General features: G+C 50.7%; 1 protein-coding gene across 1 annotated transcript in view; it reads right to left on the reverse strand.

Moving 5' to 3' along the window:
• The window catches only part of LOC148773694 (uncharacterized), a 1,710,192-nt gene that overhangs the window by 1,350,048 nt on the left and 337,795 nt on the right, over positions 1–22,349 (reverse strand). The window contains exon 3 of the mRNA XM_088833129.1: positions 15,840–15,899. Within this exon, the coding sequence (XP_088689255.1) occupies positions 15,840–15,899 (60 nt within the window). The remainder of the gene's footprint in view (positions 1–15,839; positions 15,900–22,349) is intronic.

The raw sequence follows: 22,349 nt of genomic DNA on the forward strand, positions 1-22,349 counted from the left end.
CAGGTGACTTGCCCAGGTATGACTGTCTTCCTGGAGACCTGTTGAGGAACGCACACAGGTACGGGGGTGATTCCAGCACCGACACGGGAGATGACTTTCCCACGTCATGCCACGGGTCAGGCAGCAGCCCCCCACAGGGACTCCCGTCCAAGCATTTCTGATGGCCACCGGCCAGAGGGACGCCCTTCCCTCTGTCACCCACTAATGGTGTGTGAAGGAAAGCAAGTCTCCCTGCCAGAGGGTCACCCACAGATGATGGAAAAGCTCTGTCCGGAGGCAGTCTGGCAAGATTTTTTCAATCCAATTTCTCTCGAGTGAAAGGCTAACAGGATAAGATCTCTCCATGTTAACAACCTGGATTGTGAGTGAAGTCTCCAGGTTGGGGTGAGAGATGAGGTCATGAAATCAAGAGCTTACCTTGCAAAGCAATCTAGTCTGAGCCCCAGGTCCCCAAGCCACCCTCCAGAGCCTGTTAATCACATGTTGAACATGTCCCTCATGGGCACTTCCTGTCCGGGGACTCAGGCCGTCTATCCCAGGCTGGCCGTCCGCCCTGGTGTCCAGTGGGAACCTGGAAGGCTTGAAACGGGGCGTCCTAGAGACTCCTCAGTGGGGAGAGAATGGGGTGTTACTGTCCAAGAATGATCAGAGTCTCAGAGCGACAGCCTCGCAGGTGACCCCTCAGGATGGCTTGTGAACCAGTCAGTGTTCTCCTGAGGCTCCTGCACTGTGGAGAACGGGGTGTGAGCTGCATCCACAGTGGATACATGAGGCATCGTGTCCAGGAGAGGCTGTCTAAAGAGGCTGGTCTCCCTGAAACCACAGGGAGCAAGTATCTAGGAGGAATCAGAGTCCATCAGTGACCCAATGTCCTCCGCCCATACCAGGTTCTTAGGATCCCACAGTCCCAGCTGGCCGCGAAGGGAGACTGGGTGACACATTCTACATTCGCTGGTACCCAGTTCAGTAAAGCCCGGGTTAAAGCGAAGGAGAAGCAAGTCTGAGCCAAAACTAACCTGATTCAGCCTCCTGAGATGGCTTCCACTCAAGCCAGTGTGAGAAATCCAAAGCCGGGAGTTAAGTTCAGATGTGTCAACCTTCTGCAACACGGTTGGCGCTCACGGATAATGCAGAATGAAAGAAGTCAGGATTCCATTTATGTGTAGTGCAAAAGCAGATGAAATTATTCTAAAGCGGGGGCGAGCAGAGTGACAGAGACTCTGAGTGGGGTGTCTGACGGGGAGGGACACTTGGGGACCTTCCAACTATGTAAATGGCTCAGGTCTTGACCTGGGGGACGGTCTCCCAGGGGTAGACACGTGGAAACTCATGGAGCTGCCACTTAGCCTGTGTGCTTTATGATCTGTAAGCTAAACCCTGAGCTTCAAACTGCTGACGATTTATTGAGCACCCAGTGTTTATACCAGAGCTTAGACACCGGCATCTGGACATTATCCTCTATTCAAATGGGATTGGTAAAACCCAAGGAAGCAGAAAAACTTTTCATCCGACCATCCCATGTTGGTGCTTCAGTTTCTGGATTTCTGGGGATGCTATTGTGTACAGGGTGCCCTTAGGGAAAGAAACAAGAGTAACCATTGGAGTGCACAGAGTCCCAGGCAGACAAAAACCAGCTTCAGGAGAGGGTGGGGGTTGACTCAATATAAGGCTGGCTTTGACTGCTAGGCAGCCCTGGACTGGGTTTGGAGGAAACAGAAGCAGTAAACTCTCAAAAAAAAAAAAAAAAAAAAAAACCAAAGCTAATGGGTGGGAGAAGTGATCCCACACAGCCTAGTCTGCACCTCAACTTCAAAGTGAGTAGGAACTTTCCAGGCAGAGAAGAGAGAGCAAAATGTTCGGCTAGACATCAGGGTCAAAGCCGGAAGTGATGCTTTACACACAGCTGGCCTCAAAAATGTTTACTGAATCTGCATGCCCCTGTGAATGAGTGAGTGAGTGCATGCAGGTACCCCTGCATGAATGTGTGAATGAGGGTGATCTCAAGCCTTCAGCATCCACAGCTGGGCTCCTGGCTTAGCATCTAACTCAACAACTGACCCGCATCTACGTTCCATCCAAATATCAGAACCACCCAAAGTAGTTCACTAAAGGAAGGCTGGCTGAGCCAAGGGAAGAATGAGGAAGGAGGTGGGGGGGCGGGGGGAAGGAGGCAGAGGATGGGCGGGACTGGGAACAAGAGGACAGGAGTGACGGGGGAGGGGGCGGAGGAGACTGGAGGAGACGGGGAAGGAAGACGGGAGGAAGGGGACCACGGAGGCGGTCTCCACGGGAGCGTCAGGGGCCGGTCCGACCTGAGTCATCCTGCCCTTGGGCAGCAGCAAGATGCTCCTCTGAGCCACGCCCTCTCGGAGAGCAGCGGGGCCGGGGGACCTTGCTGACCAGCACCCCGCACCTCCCGTTTCCTCCCGGACAGCGCGGGCGGTGGCAGTTCCGGCAAATGGTCACTAGGTGGCGAGTGCTCCGCGCGGTCCCTTCCCCAAGTCTGAGCTGTGGGATCCCGAGGTGGACACCCCAGGAATGTGAACGGCCCCACTGATGGACGCCCGCAGCCAGCCCCCCGGGGGAGGGCCAGCAGAGCAGCCTGTGGGGGCCTGATCGTCTCCCCATCTGCCCGGGAAGGGGGTCCACGCTGTCCCTTTCGAGACAGGGCTTGTCTTAGAGTCGCCCACCCGGAGATACGTCCGGAGTGGGGAGCGGGGAGGAGGAGGCCCGGTTCCGTCCTGATCCACTCCAGCCCAGGGCAGTCACAGAAGTCGTTTCCTGAAGGCGCCTCCGAGCCCAGTCTGGAGAGGAAGGAAAAGGGTTCCCAGAAGCAGAAGCTCCGCTATTGTCTGTTTTCCACCCCGGGACATTCATGAAACAAATAATTTGGGAGGAAAATGTGTCTAGGGCTTAAAAAGCATTGAAGACCTCTGCACTTACCCTGGAGGACTCTACCATAGGGCGGAAATCCAGCCAGAATTCATAACCCAAGGTTCTTTTTCTTAAAAGCCTTAGTTACTCAGTCGTGTTCGACTCTTTGAGATCCCATGAACTGTAGCCTTGCAGGTGCCTCTGTCCATGGGATTCTCCAGGCAAGAATACTGAAGTGGGTAGCCATTCCCTTCTCCATGGGATCTTCCCAAACCCAGGTCTCCTTCATTGCAGGCGGATTCTTAAAGGGCCCCCCAAAATTGCTTCAGGTCCCACAAAACATGGATCTGCTCCTGCCAGGCACATACTAAGTGCTCAATCCACAGTGTTTAACCAATGAGCTGGATGCATTCCATTTTACAGATGAAGAAACTAAGGCTCAAGAACACTGAGTGGTGAGCTCAAGACCAGCAGCATGAGAATAAGCTAGAACTCCCACCACATCCTCGGGACCACAGTCAGCTGCCTTGCCAAAGCAGCACACCAACGGGCCATCGCTGCAGAGGCGTGGCCCCACCTATGCCTCACCCCTCTTCTCTGCCAAGCAGCCTCTGGAGCTCTTGGACCAAACTCCCGTGGCCCCCCTGTCATGTCACGTGAGTCCCTATGTGGGTTTTCGCTTTGTCTGAACGGTAAGGATGCCACTGGAAGGAATGTGTGCTTAATATACTGTGTATCTCCGCTCACCCACAGCCTCTAGTATCCAGATATGCATTCAGTAAGCACTCAATAAATGTGTCTTCTTGCTGTTGGTACAGCCTAAGTGCAGGTAGTAAGGGCGGAGTGTTGACGACTGGAAAATGAGTGTGTTTCAGAATTACAGAGCAAATGAACAGGGAAATGTCTCGTCTATAATAAATATACCTCTGAAGAGTCTTAAAAGAAATCAATGAAGCACAACATCAAAGTCCCAGGGAGTTATAAATCAGCAGCCTGGTAGACAAAAGTGCATCTGAAATCATTTAAAGTGCACCAGAAATCATTTATGTCTGAGTAATTAGAACACATTGGAACGACTCCGTGCCATTGAACTGAAATTGAGCAACATAACGTTTATGAAATCCCCATGGACTTGGGGAGGAAAAAGATGAAAGTTGCGTTGAAAACCCCACCTGTCCAGAGCCCTCTTGAATGGTCCCCAGGAGGCCTGGAGGGAGACAGTTGTTGTTCAGTTGCTAAGTCTTGTCTGACTCTTTGGAACCCTGTGGACTGCCACAGGCCAGGCTTCCCTGTCCTTCATTGTCTCCCAGAGTTTGCTCAAACTCATGTCCACTGATTCAGTGATGCCATCCAACCACCTCATCTGTCAACCCCATTTGCTCCTGCCCTCAATCTTTCCCAGCATCAGGGGCTTTTCCTAAGAGTCGGCTCCTCCCATAGGGTGGCCAAAGTATTGGAGCTTCAGCTTCAGCATAGTTCTTCCAATGAATATTCAGGATTGATTTCCTTTACGTTTGATCTCCTTGCAGTCCAAGAGACTCTCAAGAGTCTTCTCCAGCACCATAGCTTGAAAGCATCAGTTCTTCAGCACTCAGCCTTATATATGGTCCAATTCTCATAACTATACATGACTACTAGAAAAACCATAGTTTGATGCTATGGAACTTTTTCAGAGAGAGACAGAGTTTGTTTCTAATGTCTGCCCAAACTGGATTTTTCCTTCTGGTTTAAAAATGTCTGTGGCCCTGGTTGTTGAAAGAAAAATGCAGGTCCCAGGCTGCATGTAACAAACTAGGGTCCCTCACCTGACCTCACTTCCCAACTGAGAGGGTTGTTTGATAAGACAGAAAAGATATCGGGGGAGTGTGAGAACTCATGTGTTTTCCCAGAGAGGTGGCCAGTCTTAGCAAGAAAAAGACTGGACTTTCTTCCCAAGGCTCCCACGGGAGGTTATACTCCCTCCCACAGCCTCGCGAGGGGGAAACTGATGGGGGCTGGGGCCCTGGTGGGTGGGAGCAGGATGAAAAGTCCAAGGGCACCCCAGATGAGAACAGGAGGTGAGAAGGATCAGACAGAGGGACCTCTGAGGGCTGCCTGCCAACCCAGCCATCAGACGGTAGCTGGGAAAAAATAACACTACCCTCTTTGATTTGGGGAATGAAGTAAGGAAATAGCCTAGAAGCACATGAGTATTAAGTACTCTTACAGCCCCTGCACTCCGTGATGGAACCTGGCCTGCCTCACATGGCCCCAGCATGGCCCCAGGACTGGAAGGCTTCCGCCCATAACGTGATAGTATAAACCGCCCCACGAGCTGGACCTGACATTCTGGGGTCACTGTCAACTCGCAGACAATAAGAAATAAAAATCCCTGTCCGGGCCATGCCTCCCTCATCCTCTCCCCCGTTCTCCCTTGTTTTTAGACACCCTAACCTCAGGCTCTGGGAATTGTGTCCTGGGCTGTCACCCAGCTCCATCAACAGGTGGGCAGACATGAAAGCAAGCAGAAGACCCTGCATGCATGGGATGGGGAGAGGGTAATGCTCAGCCCACGTACAGAAACATGTCTACTTGTGCCGCCCTGCCTAGAATCCAGAAGGTTATGTTGGGGAATCCATCTTCAACCGTGCGACTACAAATGTGGTACAGGCATGAGTACACCTGAACGGCAGGTAGAGGTCCTGCTGGAGTCTGGAGACGATGACTGCTGCTGTGCTGACAGATGTTTTCCCTTCTGGAGCCTTTACAGTTCTGCTCCTGCTCCAGATGAGTGAGGCCCCTCAAAGAAGCCACAGGGACCTTAACAAAATGTGAACAGTGAAGATTTTCAAGGCCTTCCAGGACTTTAGGATAAAGACCGGTGTCTTCCCACGGCCTGGGAACCCTGTTTGGGGTGACCCCTGTCCTGACATCCCTTTGGCCTCATCTGGGATACTGCCATTCAGGCAGACTTCTGACGGTTCCTGGAAATAACCATGCCCCTTCTGGCCACAGGGCCTTTGCACGTACTGCTGCCTCTGTCTGAAAGGCTCTACTCCCTTCCTTAGTCCTAATCCTGTTCTCTTCCTTGAGAGTTCAGCTCGTGAGTCCCCTCCTGGGGGGACCCCAGATATGCCCACGATCTGGGCCAGCTTTCACTGTCAGAGGCCCTCCCAGGAAAACGCCCTTCCCTTTGTAGCCTCCTTTAGTGTTTATCTGCTTCCTCTCTGTCTCTCCCACTAGACCTCAGGGTCTGGGAGGGCAGGGCTCGACGTATCTCAGGTGATGACAGGGCCTGACACATGGTGTTGCCCAGAACTGGGCAGATGGATGGCTAGATGAATGTGAAGGTGGGTGGATGGATCACTGGTTTTTGTTGACAGTGGTTTGGGAGACTGATCATTTTTATCAGCCAGAAGAATTTGAGGACATCAAAATACAACGCAAAGGCTACTGGAAGTTGAGAAAAGCCAAAAAAGAAACAACAGCAATAATGCCGGCGGGGAGGCAAGCCCACTAATTCATTCAGTCAGTCAGTCATTCAGTCAGAGTCATTCACTCACTCATAATGTGCTGGGCTCCTCCAACATGCTGGCACTGGGATGGCGCTGCGGTAGCAGTGAGCTGCTGGAGCCCACCTTGTGGACCAGGCTTTGAATCTAGGTCATGGGGTCTCACCAAGTTCGGCCAAGCTCTGGCCTGCAATGGCCCTGGGTCAGTGTTGGCCAAACGCCTCTAAATGCATGGCACCTGCCATCCTTCCAGGAGGGTACTTCCCCATGTCCCCACGTGAGGGGAACACAACCTTGGTGGACAACGGCCTGAGGGCTGACCTCTCCTTGGCGCCCCACTGCTCTCCAGGGGGGCACTCGGCATTCACATTCCATTCCCATCTCAGACCAGCGGTGAAAGACAGAAGTTGGCTCAATGTGTTTTGCTGGTAATGGGATAGACGGATGGCGAATTGGAAATTCACATTTAAAACACATCTCTCCCTTCTGTAAATGAGATTGCATCTACCGATTCGGGTAATGAACATCTAACTTAGATCCATGCCTCGGGCTGGAAGCAAGAGCCCAGGCACGGTTCAGCCTGTTCCAGGTGGTCGGCCCATTTCAATGCTCATCAAAGAGCCTCTCCCCTTCCTCTGGTCATTTTATTTCTTAGCAAAATCATTACTGAGAATATTGAACTGCCTTACAGAGACATATTTACTTCCCTTATCTTCCCTCCGTCTCTCTTGATTAAAAACTATGTGTGATATTTGTAGTTATCAAACATCAATATTTGGCATGGATTTGCGGGAGGGAGGTGGTGGAAGGAAAGGCATCTGACCATTTCTATAAAGGGGAAAACCTTGAGCAAATAGACTGCATTTCTTACCAGGGGCACTAAAGAGCAGGGACTCATTTCGGAAGGGACCGGCCAGACTGCACCCCAGCAGGCTTTGTGACACCAACAATTGAGGCTAGAAATTAGATTCCAGATTTCATCCGGAAAGCCGGCTACCTTCAGAGGGTTGGGAAAGGGGGTGACAATTATGCAGCCTGCCTGACAACTTGATCAGAGCGACGGCAGCCTTCTTCCCCGACAGCTGAGTCTAGCAAAGTGCACAGAGCTGAAAATAACAACAATAACAATATGAGTTAACCCTTCTGAAGTGCACACCCCCTAACATTATATCTACATTAATTCACTTAATCCTCACAACAACCCGATTTATGAACTCCAGACGTGGAAAGTGTGGGGCAAAAAGGTCAGGTGGTTTGCTCAGTCTTCCATCCGGAGTAAGAGGCAGAGCTGGAAGTCAGTGCCCGCAGCCCAGCTCCTGAGCCTGTGCATGTAACCACTCCACAACCCTGCCCTCTGTCTCACAGGCGCTCCTAGACCCCAGCACCTCCATGGCAGAGCACGGTTGCCCAGAGTCAACCGTGCCCTGAGTCCACAGAACAGATGCTGGTTGAAGAGCTGCTGCTGTTGTGGAAGTGGAGTCCTTGCTTTAATCACTGACTCCGTGTGCCCCTCTGTCTATCAATCAGCTTGATAATAACCACATCTGCCCTCTGGGGCATTACGACAAATCACAACTTGTACTTTCAAAGGGCTTCGCATGCAAGTGGCATTTATATTCATTGATGGCAGGAGTGATCATTTGCAAAACCGCTTCAGAAAAGTTTAGGGGTCGCATCTACTGAAACTGAATGTGTATCCCTTTCACACCCAAATATACCCTGTGGTGGATTCCCAAGATAAATGGGTGCGTATGTCCATTAAACAGCAGGCGCATGAGAGCGCATAGCCCCAAACCGAAGACAGCCCAAATGCTCATCAGTTGAAGAACGGGTGAACCAAGCATGGTATAATCAATCAACGAAATACTACTCGACAACTTTACAGTCACTGATACACACAATAACGTGGCTGAGCCTCCCAGGGGTGAGGCTGAATAAGGTAGATGCACACAGGGTCCATTTGTAGAGAGTTCGCAAATGAGCAAAATCTCTCTGGTGGTAAAAATCAGGAGGGTAGTCGGTAAGAAGTAGCAGCGACTTCGATGAGGCACAAGGGAGCCTGTTGGGGTGCCCTCCGCCCATAAGACTGATCCTGTCACTCACTCATTCATGTCAGCAGCAAGCATTTATTGAGCACCCACTGTATTTTACACGCTCCCTCTGGAGATGGGGAGAACACTCATTTCCAACTGGAAGTACAATGCTCGCCTTGGAAACCTCTCAGAAACCCAGTGTCTCCGAGGGGCACAGCCGACCTCGGGGACCTGGGGACATCGCTAAGGAGAGTCCCCCCTTTTATCCAGCAGCGAGCGGTGGAGAGAAATGGCAGGGCAGCTCACGAGAGCCGCAGACCTCTGCACTCGCTGTGCCCGAGGTCGCGAGCACCACTCAGCATTTCATCCTGGCAAGCCTGGCTTGCTTTCATCAGAACCACGTGGCCAAAATCATGTGCGACATTTTGAAGGGAAAAGAATTTAAGCCTCCATGTCTCACTGCCCCGAGTATCAGCTTTGTCCTTCTGCTCTTAATGCTGTTATCTCGTCCGCACAGTTGGTGTTCTGCCGAGCAGATGCTATGGAAAGGCGGATCAGCGAGGAGAAGCAGAGTGCGCCCAGCGGCCTGGGTGTCGAGCCGGTGGCCCCTCTGCTCCAGAGGGCAGCTCCAGAGGGGTGCAGGAGTGGATAATGCCTGAGGAGGACCAAGGCTTCCCCCAGTCCCTCAGTTCCCAAGCCCAGTCCCAGGGAGCTCTTTCTCAGATGCAAATCGGATCAAGACAATCATGAGCTTAAAACCCTCTGGTGGCCCCACGTGAACCACTGCCAAAACCCAACTGCTTGCCCACCGTGAAACATGGGGCGGGCAGGGAGGGGGGTGATGGTGTCTAGCCCTCCTGCTCATCCCCGGCATCCCCTCCTCCAGAACCTCAGCCAGGTGTAAATCCATGCCCACGCTTCCCCCTGCCCCCCCCACAAGTGTGATGACTCGCCCTTGTCTTCAAGATGCTTTGACACCTCTTCCATGAAGCCTTCTCTGACTGCCTGTTTGTGCCACTACCAAATTTTGCATTCTGCCTCCACTAAGAAGCAATCAGATGGTGCCTCCACGATGAGTTTCTTTGTATTCACTGTTGTCTTCCCTCGTAGACCACAAGACCTCAGAGGGCAGGATCCGGGTCTCTTTCATCTTTGTACCTTCTGACTTTTACCAGTAACTGCAATGGAGCTTGCTTAAGGGGAGGAGCGTGGAGGAAGGGAGAGATGATGAGAAGGGAGGTGAACGAGACAGCAGGTGAGGAAGGGAGGGGGAGCGGGGTGGGCATCTAGTGGAGGGAGAGACTCAGAGCAGCCACAGAGACTCGGGAAGAATTTGGGGGCCAAGCTCTTCTGGTGGATCTGTGTGGACGGTTAGGAATCCAGACAGATTTGGTGGGCGTGGGGGTGGGGGGGTGCCCTGGAGCAGAGGGGACGGCCTGGGCAAGGCCCACAGCCAGGGAAGATGCGGGTGGAGACACGAGGACCCAGGCTGCAGGAGCGGCAGGACGGGCCCACGGCCAGCTTGGCGGGGTTCCTGGTGTGCTCTCACGTCCCAGGGAGCCACTGAGACATGGTGAAGGAGAGCGACCAGCTGGGGAGGAAAGAACTGGAAGAGGAGGGCGGGTGAGAGCTCGTCATGTAATCCAGACGCAACGTAAGGAAGGCATGGACCCGAGCCCTGCATCCGCTGGGCACGGAGAAGCTGTGCTGACTTCAGAGAGGGGGCTGGGAGAGGGGCGCGCCAAGGGCGCCGGGGGCCAGGAGGGCGGCAGCACGTCTGAACGCACAGGAAGAGAAGCACCAGGGGAGCGAGGCAGACGGGCAGCTCCAAGTGAGCTCCGGGAGACACTGCGTCTCCAGGAGGCACCTGGCATTGGCGTGGCGCCTGTGCGGCCTCCCCTCCCCAGTTACCAGTTATAATCGCCAGTGCCACTCCTTCCTGCTGGGGACAGGAACAGCCTTGGGTGCACTGGGCCCACTGACCAGCATCCATAAATGAGGTGCAACCTGTCTCCCACACCTGGCCACAGGCATCACGACCTGAGGTCAGGGGGTGGGGAGCTGAAAGAGGCTGCTGGACCCACGTTTCACAGGTGAACTGGGGGCAGAACCGGGGATCAAGTCCAGCCGGATGCGCCAAAGCTCATTCTTTCTTCGGCTCCCTCTTGGAAAGTCAAACAGGCCTGTCAGGACTCACGGCAACTATGAACCAGAAAAGAAACGACCAGCAAACCCGCCTCGAGAAGAAACTGGCTCCTTTTCTTTTTTTCCTCTAGAATCTGACATGAAACCTTGGTCAGCTCCCATCAGAAGTAAAGGCTGGGCGAACAGGTGAGGGTGGAAAACAGAAAGGGATCGTGTTTCCTTTCCAGAGCTTCCTTCACCTCCATCCTTCGAAACAACACAGATCACTTTTGCTAAATTCCAAAAGGTGGCAGCATTCCATTAAATATTCATTTGCTGCTGAGGCAAATCGGGGAGGAAGTTGAGACAAGCAGACGGCCAGATAGCCAAGGTCAGGGTAGCTGGGGGTGTCCGGCACTGATGGGGGCTGGTGTGGGGAGGCGGGGGAGCTGTGAGTCCTCTACTGGGGCAGGAAGGGAGGATCCTGGACATAGAGACCCCAGACCCGTACCTTTGACCCCAAGACAAGGAGAGCTTTAGACTCATCTTAGGACTCTCAGGGTCAGTGGAGGTCAGACCCCAGAGTGTTCCCCTGTTTATGCTGCTTACGGTGGAGAGTATTAGACCAGTAACATGCCTCCAACCAACAGTGAAGGTGATGGGTACCACTCAAACGATTCTGCCTGGATGTGCAAACCTAAAGCAAGCGTGCCCTACAGACTGTCCCAGCAGCCTTGAGAAGGGAAGCCGCCATGAGGGGGACAGATGGCCAGGAGATGCAGGTAGCCTCCGGGAGCAGAGGTCCACCGCCCTCCATCCACAAGGGACTGAATTCACCACAGCCAGCTCCAGGTGAGACCCCGGCCCAGGCTGACACCTTGCTTGCAGCCTCGTGAGACCCTGAGCAGAGGACCCAGCCACTCCAGGCCCGGGGCCTGGACACACGATAACTATGCAATACAAGCTGCCGAGGGTCTGGTGAAATTTTAGGTCGCAAAAGGAAGTGAACACAGTGATTATCTGTCACAGAAACACAAGCAGGTTATGGACTACGGCTCTGGACTGAGACAGAACAAAGCACAGTAGAAATTTGGATTCTGCTGCTGAACTGAGTCCTGTCTCCCGAATAGTACAGAAAGAAAAAAATGCAAGCAGAACGTTACTTGTGCTGGGCAGTGTCACCTCCAACTGCTTAAGGAGGCATTTATACCAGAGAGAACCCCCAAATCAAGTGTGGGTCTGTCTCATGTCTTTTTTATTTTTTTGTGGGTTTTTTTTGGTCTCATTTCTCAAGCACCTCTCATCACGTGACCTTTTGGCTGCAGTGACCCCGATGTTTACATACAGTAAACATCAACACAGCCACTTCACCCAGTACCTAAGCAAAGTCTCTAGCCTGTTCTAAGATTCGAGGAATGCATGGCTCACTCAGATGTAACCAGGGTGCAGAAAGGCTGGTCTCCACCCTGGAATCTTCCTGTGGGGTCTTTAGCAGGTGACTCTGACCAGGTGTGATGCTAGCCTTACCTGCTGACTCTGAAGTCAACATGACACCTAAGATGTTCCCAGAAATGCTCCCTGAAATGCCAAAACAGAACCGAGCGGCCTTCCCCTCAGCTCAAGTCAGCTTGGGAAACAACCCAATCCAGGTTCAAGTTCAGACCCAACGCCCGTTAGCTGTGAGGCTCAGTATGCCACTCTCTGCGGAGCCTCAGTCCCCTCGCCTGGGAAATGGGGTCAGGGACAATTCCCCCTCACTGGGCTGCTTCAGGGATAGGTGAGATCATGCACTTGAAATACTGAGCACCATGCCAGCTACTTCCTAGGTGCCTCGTAATGCTAGCGATCATTATCATTTCCTTATTCTGGATGCAAGTGAGTGGCGCCCAACGTGTCCAGGAAAGACCCTTTCTGGGGGGCAGGACTACAGCACAGCAGAAAGCTAGCGCCAGAAACTGCAGCGCCAGCTGGTACCAAGGGGCAGTGAGCGGAAAGACACCAGGGCCTGCAGCATCCTCTCTCCTGGAGCAGCCCAGAGCCAGAAAGTGTCTTCGGACCCTGGTCCAGTCTTATAAACTGCATTTTCACTCCTCCAAGGGGACTGCAATGTTTCTATAACAACTGAGAATGAAACTTTATTAAAATGCCATCCACTTTCCTAGAAGTCTCCCTTGACAGCTCAGAAACCACTGCTTAATTTTAAAAACTAGTCATCGTCATTATTATTATTGGGTTGGCCAAGAAGTTCATTTGGGTTCTTACAGAAAAATCTGAACAAACTTCTTGGCTGATTCAATACTTTTACTATCAAGGAAAACAACCAGTTACTATAAAATAAAACCTGTAGAGTCAAAAAAAAAAAGCAAAACCAACCAATTTAGTTGATTTTCCCATCTGCTTCTCTGACATCTCTCTCTGCTTTTCAGAGAAGGGGAGATATATGAATCTAATTGCGTATAATTGAAATTATATGCAATATAATATATAATGTCATCCAGAAAGGTTGGTCACCATATGATATAGGCTGCATTTCTCACTCCACAATATGTCATGAGCATCTTTCCAAGTCAATAAACATAAATCCTCACCATGAAATCCTAGCAGCAGCTTAGAACTGGACTTTATAGATGCACATCGTTTACTTTTAAAAATTGCTTATTGATGGATATTGAGGGTGTACCTTTTTATTATTTTTGCTAATAGAATTATCGCTCAACAAACACAGCTTTCTCGCACTCATATAATCAAGAGCAAGGTGTTCATTCCTAGAAGCGTAATTACTTGGATCAAAGAGTGAACACATTTTGCCCAGTGAGACATGCGCAATAAACCGCCATCCAGAAAGGTTGGTCACCATATGCTGCCACCGGCACAGGTCACACAAGTGACTGCTTCCACCCGTGACACACCGGTTTGGGAGGCTGACCTGTGGATTCCAGCCAGAGAGACCCAGACCAGAGAACTGGGAAGGTTGAGGGTCGGAGAGAGGGGACGGTTATGACCTTCTGATCTTCAGAGCTTGAATCCCAGGAAAACTCTAAAAGTCTGCAGCCTCCAGGGGGAAACAAGTGGGACAGCATCCCATTGGCCTTAATGAGGCGAGGCTGGAGGCTGGAGAATACCCAACCCAGCCCAAGGAGGCTGAGCATCAAGGGGGTGCTCTCCTAAGCTCACGGAAAACGGAGCTCTCGGCCACCACTGGCCTTGCTGTGAACGAGCATATGAGGTAGGGGTTTCTCCCCGCCTATCCGGCTACTTCCGGAGAGGCTTCGGCACTGTGCCCCCAGCTGCAGGACGCTTTGGTGAGTCTCTTTCCCGCTCCCCACTTTATCCTCTCTCCTGCTAAATGTTTTTAAGACCGTTACGTTTTATTTCCATAGTCTTAGTGCAAGGTTACAAGAATCCTGTGTGGTTCTTTTAAGATTATGAAAAGTGTGGCAGCCAACCTCCAAAGTGGCGCCCCAGTATTTCAGCAGAGGTGATGGCATGTAACTCCCCAGGGCACAGGAGGCATCCTGGTTTCTGCCTTGCTCTCTCTCTCCCAGGATTTCTCACGCTGGGGGAGCCCGCCTCCACGTCACAGCTTTATGGCGGCGTCCACACGTGAGAAACTGAGGCCCGGTGACAACAGTGACCTAAGCCATCTTGGAGGTGAATCCTCTAGCCTCAGCCAGGCCTCCAGATGACAGCAGCCCCAGCTCACGAGAAACCCTGAGCCAGGACCAGGCACCAAAGCCATTCCCAGATCCCAGATGCACTGGCACCGTGAGATCATACATGTTTCTCCTTTTACCCTGGACTGAGATCTATGGTTCCTTTTTAATGTGGCAAGAGGTAGCTAACACAGTTTCCCGCTCTATCAGTCATCTTCCCGTCCACAAGAGGGAGAGACGGTCTCACGGGCTTGGGGTGAAGCCAGGAGACTGTGCCCCAGTGACGGAGTGGCTCAGAGGGCAGATGCAGCCTCTGCACCCTGGGGTACATTACTGCTCTGGTCTTGGTTTCCTCATCAACACAGTGAAGACAGAGATGGCACTTACCTCATGGGGTCGTTGAGGGGGCTTAGAACAAAGAAGAAATGTCTGGTCAGAAGCCAGGTGGCACAAGAAAGACGGTTGTGTGGTTGTCATTTTTTATCATCTTTCCTCTTCTTCCTCTTCCTCTCAGCAACTCAGATAAATGTCTCTTCCAGGTACCCCAGCAGTGAGGTTTATTATTAAAAAAAAATACAAAACCCAACCTCAAAATCTTTTAAGGGGAACAGACAGAGGCCAAAAGGTGGGACCTTGGAGAGTCCAGCTTTGTACCAAACACCAGCGTTGGTTGGGGAAAAAGAAGGAAGCATTTCAAATACATAGCACCCACATGGACCCTGACCAGGACTTCATGAACATCTCTGATAAAGGAATCCACTCTTAGCCATTCACTTATCATTATACAGCATCTTGCCATATTCTTTCCATGTTCTTCTTATTTCCATACTATTTTTTTCTTTAAGTCAACTCATCCTTTTTAAAACTTAAATATTTCAAAATACATTTCAGATCACTACCATAAACAGAAAGCCAGTATCAGTTGCTATAAAGAGAAGATCATCATGAAACCAAATAACAACAATCAATACAAAACAACAAAAACAAAAGTCCATGTGCCCCTTGATGTCATCACAGGGTCACCAATACATAAGCAGACTGCACTTCGGGATCTCACTACAAGGTTAAACATCCTGGAGACGTTGGGCAGGAGTGAACTTGGAACTATAAATGCAGGGAACATCTCTGGTACCTGGCTGACAGGTGGGGGGGCACCTAATACCAACCATGGTCACATGCCCTGAAGCCCCCAATCCAATGCCATGAGGTGGTCCCCCCAAGGCACTCAGTATGCATCCCTCTCTTTACCGTGGGGACAGTCAAATGACACTAACCTTCCTTCCCACTTTCCCAGCACCTCAGGGCCCATCGTCCCATCAAGAAGTAAAGAGATTAGCCTGTGGCCCCTGCCCTGGTCTCTGCTCCCCCCAGGTTTGCTCCCCTAGGGACCTGGCCCTTCTCAGAGGGAGGTTCTCGTCTTTCACATCATGCACCAGGGCTGAGACTCTGGCCCCAGGTATTTCCTAACAAAAACTCAGCGAGTGCCTGGGAACGTTTATTCCCCTCAAACCCAGTCATTTCTCCAGTGAGATCAGTTTTAGGTTACAAACACACACACACACACACACACACTCCCAGTGATGGATGATGGTGACCAAGAAGGCTGAAAAGGATGCAAACGCAGTTTCAAACTTTAATCTGTTCAACAAAATGCTTCTACTTACTGAGTCACGCGGACTGTTGTTGGCACTGGAGAAGCAGGCTGAATGTTCAGATGTGTAGTCCTGGCAAAAACAAAGACAGGAGTAGGTAGGAGAACGGGCTGAGGAAACAAATTCTGATTTTGGGAAACCCAGTTCAGCACAATCCCAGGGCAAGCTCGTACCGCCTCCCATTCCCCGTCTCCTGTAGGGGGTCTAGACCCTCACTGCCCAAAACAGCAGCCGCTAGCCACCACGTATGGCTAGTCTCAACTGAAATGTGCTGGAAGTATTAATTACATAGTGGATTTTGAAGACACAAGAGAAAAGAAAAGAAACGTAAAATATCCTATTAATATTAATATCTCATTAATATTTTTATATCGATTACATGTTAGAATGATAATACTTAATAATATATAAAAATAAAGCATTTTAGTATGCTTAAATATATAAATATATTATGCATATTTAAAATAAAATATATTGTTACAATTAACTTCATCTGTTTCTTTTTACTTTTTAATGTGTCTACGGGAAACATTTAAATTGCGTACGTGGCTCTCATGACATCTCTATCAGGCAGCGCTGGTCTAGATTTTTTTGAATGTGGACACTCCATTGTAGTCTGAGGACACTGGTGGCGGTTTCCTGGCTTCCCTGGTAGCTCAGTTGGTAAAGAATCCACCTGCTATGCAGGAGACCCAGGCCCAGCCCCTGGGTGGGAAGAGGACACAGATGGTCCCGTGAAAGCCACGCCCACCGTTACTTCCACTGTAACTTCCCACTGTTTCACACTTGCGACAGCTTGAGTCCATGGAACACCTGGGATGCTGTGTGCCTAGAGATCTCATGCATTTTCTTCTCTAAACCTCACAAGGCTAGAGGAAGGAGGTGTTGCTCTCAGCCCCATTTCACAGGCGGAGAAACACAGGAGAGGCTGAGAACTCATCCAAGGCAACGCAGTAGGGATGTTGTGGAGCCAGGGCTTAAGCCAAAAGGCTAACTGGGTGGGTGTTAACCGCTGTGGCCCCAGTCTCCCTGTGGGGCCTTTATGCACTTCTCAATGTGCAGCACACAGGAGCCTGTCGTAGCCAGTCACTAACCAAGTCTGGGGAGCGTGTCCCCCAAAAGATGCCTGCAGTGCCTATAGCTCCAGATTTTCATTAAAGTCATCGGGTTTCACCTCAAGTCACCCCTTAAACCTCGGGCAGAGGCAGAGGCAAGTATATGTGTGTCATGCATGAAAGAGGTCAGGACATAGAGACAGGGAGACCAGAAGAGAGACAGAGGGTGGGAGCTGGGCCAGGCAGTTACCCAGACCCACCACCCAGTCCTGAGAGGGCGGGGTCCGTAAACAGAGCTGCAGCCGCAAGGGGGAGACAGACCCTGCTGGTCACCTCCCTTTCTGCAGTTCTCCCACAGTCAGTGGTCACGGGAAAAGCTGACGACCAGAAAATCGAACCCGTGTCTGTGCCTCTCCTCCCTCTACAAGGAGCAGTCCTCACGCTGCCCCCACCACCACCACCCCCAGGTTACTAAAATGAAGTAATGAATTAAGGAAAGAAGGAAAGAAGGGAGGGGTGGGCTTAAGCATGAATCAGAGCGCCCAGACAGGGACTGCACAAAGCGGCCCCTGAGTGGAGAGAAGGAGGAAGATGCGGCCAAGGGGCGATGCTTCTGAGAAGACACACTGATTCTCCTTCAACGGGTGTCCTGTGGCCTGAGAACAGCTGGTTTTTCTTACTTCCTTCTTGGCCTAATCTTCTAAACGAGCCAACTAAAAGCCCTGCTTGAGTGATGAGTTCAGCCCAACAGCAGATCTCAACCAGGGGACCGCATCCATGCGTTACAGACCCCCTGGGGCCCCTAGCTCCTGTGCGCTCCTTTTTTTGAAAGGGACCCTGAGGCCACAGCTGCCCCAGGAGGACCCGGCCTCTGCGCACTTCCCACTGGTCGAGGGACACACAGCCACCCAAGGGCACCCGTCTCGGACTCTCTCAGGAATAGGAACCAAGACAGAGACAGCCCCCAGGCTCTGGGGGTCCGAAACACTCCCACTCAAAGCCAGGCTAGGGTCCATGAGTTCAGTTGCTCAGCTGTGTCCAACTCTTTGTGACCCCATGGACTGTAACCCACCGGGCTTCTCTGTCCATGGGATTCTTCAGGCAAGAATACTACAGTGGGTTGCTATTTCCTTCTCCAGGAGATCTTCCTGACCCAGGGATCGAACCTGGGTTTTCTGCATTGGCAGGAGGGTTCTTTGCCACTAGCACCACCTTGGGTCCATAGCAACCACCAGCTCTGGAAAGGTGAACTCAGGTTAAGCTTAAATTAAGAGCCTTAATTTTAATAGCATCACGGATTCAACAGACATGATTTTGGGCAAACTCCAGGAGATAGTAAGGGACAGGGAGGCCTGGCGTGCTGCAGTTCATGGGGTTACAAAGAGTCGGACATAACTTCACGACTAAACAGCAACAACAAGAGAACCTCCCAGAGGAAGCCGATTGGAAAGGAAGAGAGGCTCCTGGCAAGCCGCTCCTCCCACTGTGGCAAGAAACCCTGGGCCTGGAAAGAGACAACTTACTGGTAATCAAGCATGACCTTACTTGGGAACCTGGTCACCCAAGGAACTTCTATCCGCCTGCCCCTGCGGGCCTCTTCCTTCCCTCTGCCCCTCCTCACTTCCCCCACCGCCCACAAGGCAGGGGCCTCCTCTGCCCCCAGACCTGAGCCCGGGGTCCCAGAGGCCCGGGCTCTGCTCCGCTGACTCTCCCTCACCATGCCCTACTTCCTTCCCAGGTCCATTATCGGGAGCAGAGAAGCCTTCACCCGAGGAGATGGAGCGGGCACCAACTCAGTCTGTCGCCCTCCACGGCCCTCTGTCCTCCCACCTCTTGGAGGCGTCTCACACCATAGTGGTTCATGCACCTGCTGCACTGGCAGCCCCCACACCGCTCAGCACAGTCCCTGTTTATCCTGCACAAAGCAGCCGACTTTTCGCCCGAGCCCCTGGGTTTCCTTTACCTTAAAACCAGCGAGAAGCACATGAATAGGTTCTGAGCTAGATTACGGAGACAGAAATGAGAAAAGAGACGTTGTCTCTCAAAGAAGGGTGAGGAAGCAGCCGTCCGATGCTGTCCTCGTTTCCAGAAAGCCTTTCTTGTTCCCACCCCACCCTCCACCTATAAACACCTACAGCTTCTGACTCAAGCTGGTCCATCCTGATGAGATCTTTCAGCAGGAGAGAGACCTAACTGCCTCCCCTTCATGGGTCAAGGACCAGGCCCCCAAGCTGGCTGTCTCCCTAGATGCCAGCTGTCTCCTTCCCTGGGCCTCACGGCCTCCCTGGAAGTCCAGTATTCTGCTCCTGGAATTATTGCCTTTTTGTGACTCGGTTTACAGCTTTCAAAAGCTGGGGTACAAACTGCCAGCAGTGGGCACTGCACCAGTTTAAACAACGACCGAGGTGGAGAGCCCGCAGAACCACCAACCATCACCCTCTCAGGGGTTTGGCATGAACTGCTGTGAGCTCCCGGAGAGCCGTGATTGGTGGCATTAGAATGTGACGTTCCCTACACAAAAATGAACTGTAAAGGGTTTATCCTTCAGGTTGGGCTTCCCAGGTGGCGCTAGTGGTAAAGAATCTGCCTGCCAATGCAGGAGACACAAGAGATGCAGGTTTGATCCCTGGGTTGGGAAGATCCCCTGGAGAAGGAAATGGCAACCTGCTCCAGTGTTCTTGCCTGGGAGAATCCTGTGGACAGAGGAGCCTGGTGGGCTACGGTCCATGGGGTTACAGAGAGTCGGACACAACTGAGCACACACACCACCACCCCATCCTTCAGGTTAACAGAAGGCCGAGACCTTGGCTAGTTAAAGCCTCCTGAGTAATGGACAGAGGGTGAGGGGTTGGGGGTATGGTGGGGACCTGCAGGAAACTCAGCTATGAAAGAGAGGTGGGATCAGCTCTTCAAATGCCTGCTACCCAATTTCATTACACCCTAAATCATCCTGACCACGAGGGTTTGATACTCCTTGAAAAGTCTGGATTCTGAGAGAAACAGGGAGGGTTAAGAAGCCTGTGAGGCCAGATCATGGTCCCTACGTGATCCCAGGCAACACACATTTTCACCACTCCATGAAGACTGCATTTTCAAAAAAAAAAAAATCAAACCATGCCTTAATTTGTGGACCAATTAAAGGACATAGTGTATTCAAGCCACTCATGTAGGTATTTGTCACCTCAAAGTGGTGAAGAGCTCTCTCATTACAACCCCAAACCCGTAAGATAAAAAATTTTGAACAGCTTTCTGCATGAAAAATAATACCATAACGCGAAAGATGACAAAGGATAGCATAAAAGAAAAATTAAAACTCAAAGGAAAAAACGAGCAAAGGTAACGGACAGCCAGCTCACAAACGGTGTGGTGATGCAAATGTCTTTTGTTGACACTAAGAAACCCTTAACTTCACACATAATAGAGCAAATGCAAATTAAGATGATTTTTATTTGTTTTACCAAGATTGACAAAGATAAGAGCTGGACAAAGGATCATAGTTATAGGAGTGCAGAGAAACAGGAATTCCCTTTTTCTTAAGTTTATTTATTTATTTTTGTCTGGGTTGGGTCTTCATTGCGGTCACAGGCTTTCTCCAGCTGTGGTGTGCAGGTTTCTCAATGCAGTGGCTTCTCTTGTTGCAGAGCACGGGCTCTAGGGTGCAGGCTTCCATAGTTGCAGCTCACAGGCTTAGTTGCCCTGCAACACGTGGGATCTTCCTGGACCAGGAATCGAACCTGTGTCCCCTACATTTGCAGAAGGATTCTTAACCATTGGACCACCAGGGAAGTCCACTGGGCAACATTTAAAAGCTGATAATATTTAAACCAGCAATTCCACTTCTTGGAATCTCTGTGATAGAATGTCTGCATGTGTGGGAAATGCCTGATGCCAAGGATGTTCACTGAAGCAATTTTTTGTGATTACAAAATATCAAGAGCAACCAAAATTTCCATTATATAGGGACCAAGTAAATAAGTTATGGTGCATCCAGACACCCCCAGTAAAGATAATGGGGCAGCTCAATACAGAATGATAGGGGAAAACAGTAAAATGCAGGGTGGTATGTATAGCATGCCACAATCCGTGCCCTGCTTTAAGAATATATGCATATGTATCACATGCATTGAAACCTCCAGGAGATGGACAAGAAACTGACTTCAAAAAAAACAGAAAAGCTGACTGTGGAGAGAGGAACTCGTTGACTATGCAGGATGGAATAGGAGAATTTTATTCTTCTGATGTTTGAATTACATGATCCAACATGTATTAACAATTAAAATTTTTATTTTATCTAAAAATTTTGTTTATTTTGAAAAGAAAATAATTTGAGGGAATTTCATGCAACACACTAGCAGAGTCCTTTGGGTAGAGATTCATTTAAAGACATTTTCTGAAAAAGAATTTAGCCTGCAGGATGTGTTGAGTGATTTGGGGTCACTTTGGGGGACAACAGCCCTGCCAATGTGGTCTGAATACAGAAGTGTTGGTACTCGGGGGAACACTTTTTTTTTTTTAAAACCAGGAAATTCAAGTATGTAGCACACAAGCTACACTCACCCATCCTGTTCCCCGGGCAGGCAGTATTAATCGAGTGCTGCATTTTCCTGCCAAACCCAGATGCAGTCTCAGAATCTATCCCAGCACACTCAGAAATGCTGCCCCATGCATGCATGTTGCCACACCGGCTGAAATCAAACCCCATCCCTGAGAGGGCAGCCAGAAACCAGAAGCAGGGTCCCCACTCACATGGTTCCCCAGTAGACCCACCTGGGCCTGAGTGCAAGGTTATGTCACCAGCCTCTCAGGGACCCAGCTCCTCCTCCACAGGTGGGAGTGGGGCAGCCGGCTTCCCAAGGCCCATCTTCTGAAAATGTCACCTGGGTCCCACCTGCCCTCCCTGAATCAAACCACCAGAGCCCTTCTGAGTAAACACTGGTTAACCTTCAGCAAGGAACTCGAGCTCCCTCGTTCCCCCCAACTTAGAAAATTCTGTGTAAATGTCAGATTAAGCTCTTCAGGCCTCTGCTTTTAAAATGAGAGATAAAATTTAGCTCCCTATTCCCAGATGTTAAAATCTCTGCTTCTCCCCGGGGCAAAGAAATCAATGTGAGTAAGCTCTGTATTCTTTTTCCCTTGGAACACGACCACTTCCAGCAATTTATTTGACTGACTATGCCTTCTATTACCATGTAAATTGTTTCAGACTGCAGGAAAAAAAAAAAAAGTATTAATCTCCTCTCAGTAAGTCATAAAATAAAGAAATCAATTTCAAGGTCAATTTAGCCCAAATAACACCTGCTGCCCTTTTTTTGTAACATGAAGACTCCTCTGAAATGCTAGTCTGCTGTCTAAGGCATCAAATATGCAGCAATGGAAAACTGGGTTTCACACCAGGGAGACCCTGGCCCAGAGGCCCCGTGGCTCTGAGGGTGAACTTGGGGAGGACAGGGTCAACAGGACTCAGATG

This window comes from Moschus berezovskii, chromosome 27, assembly GCF_049115385.1.
Source record: "Moschus berezovskii isolate FMDL1 chromosome 27, NW_MosBer_1.0, whole genome shotgun sequence".
Taxonomy (NCBI): domain Eukaryota; kingdom Metazoa; phylum Chordata; class Mammalia; order Artiodactyla; family Moschidae; genus Moschus; species Moschus berezovskii.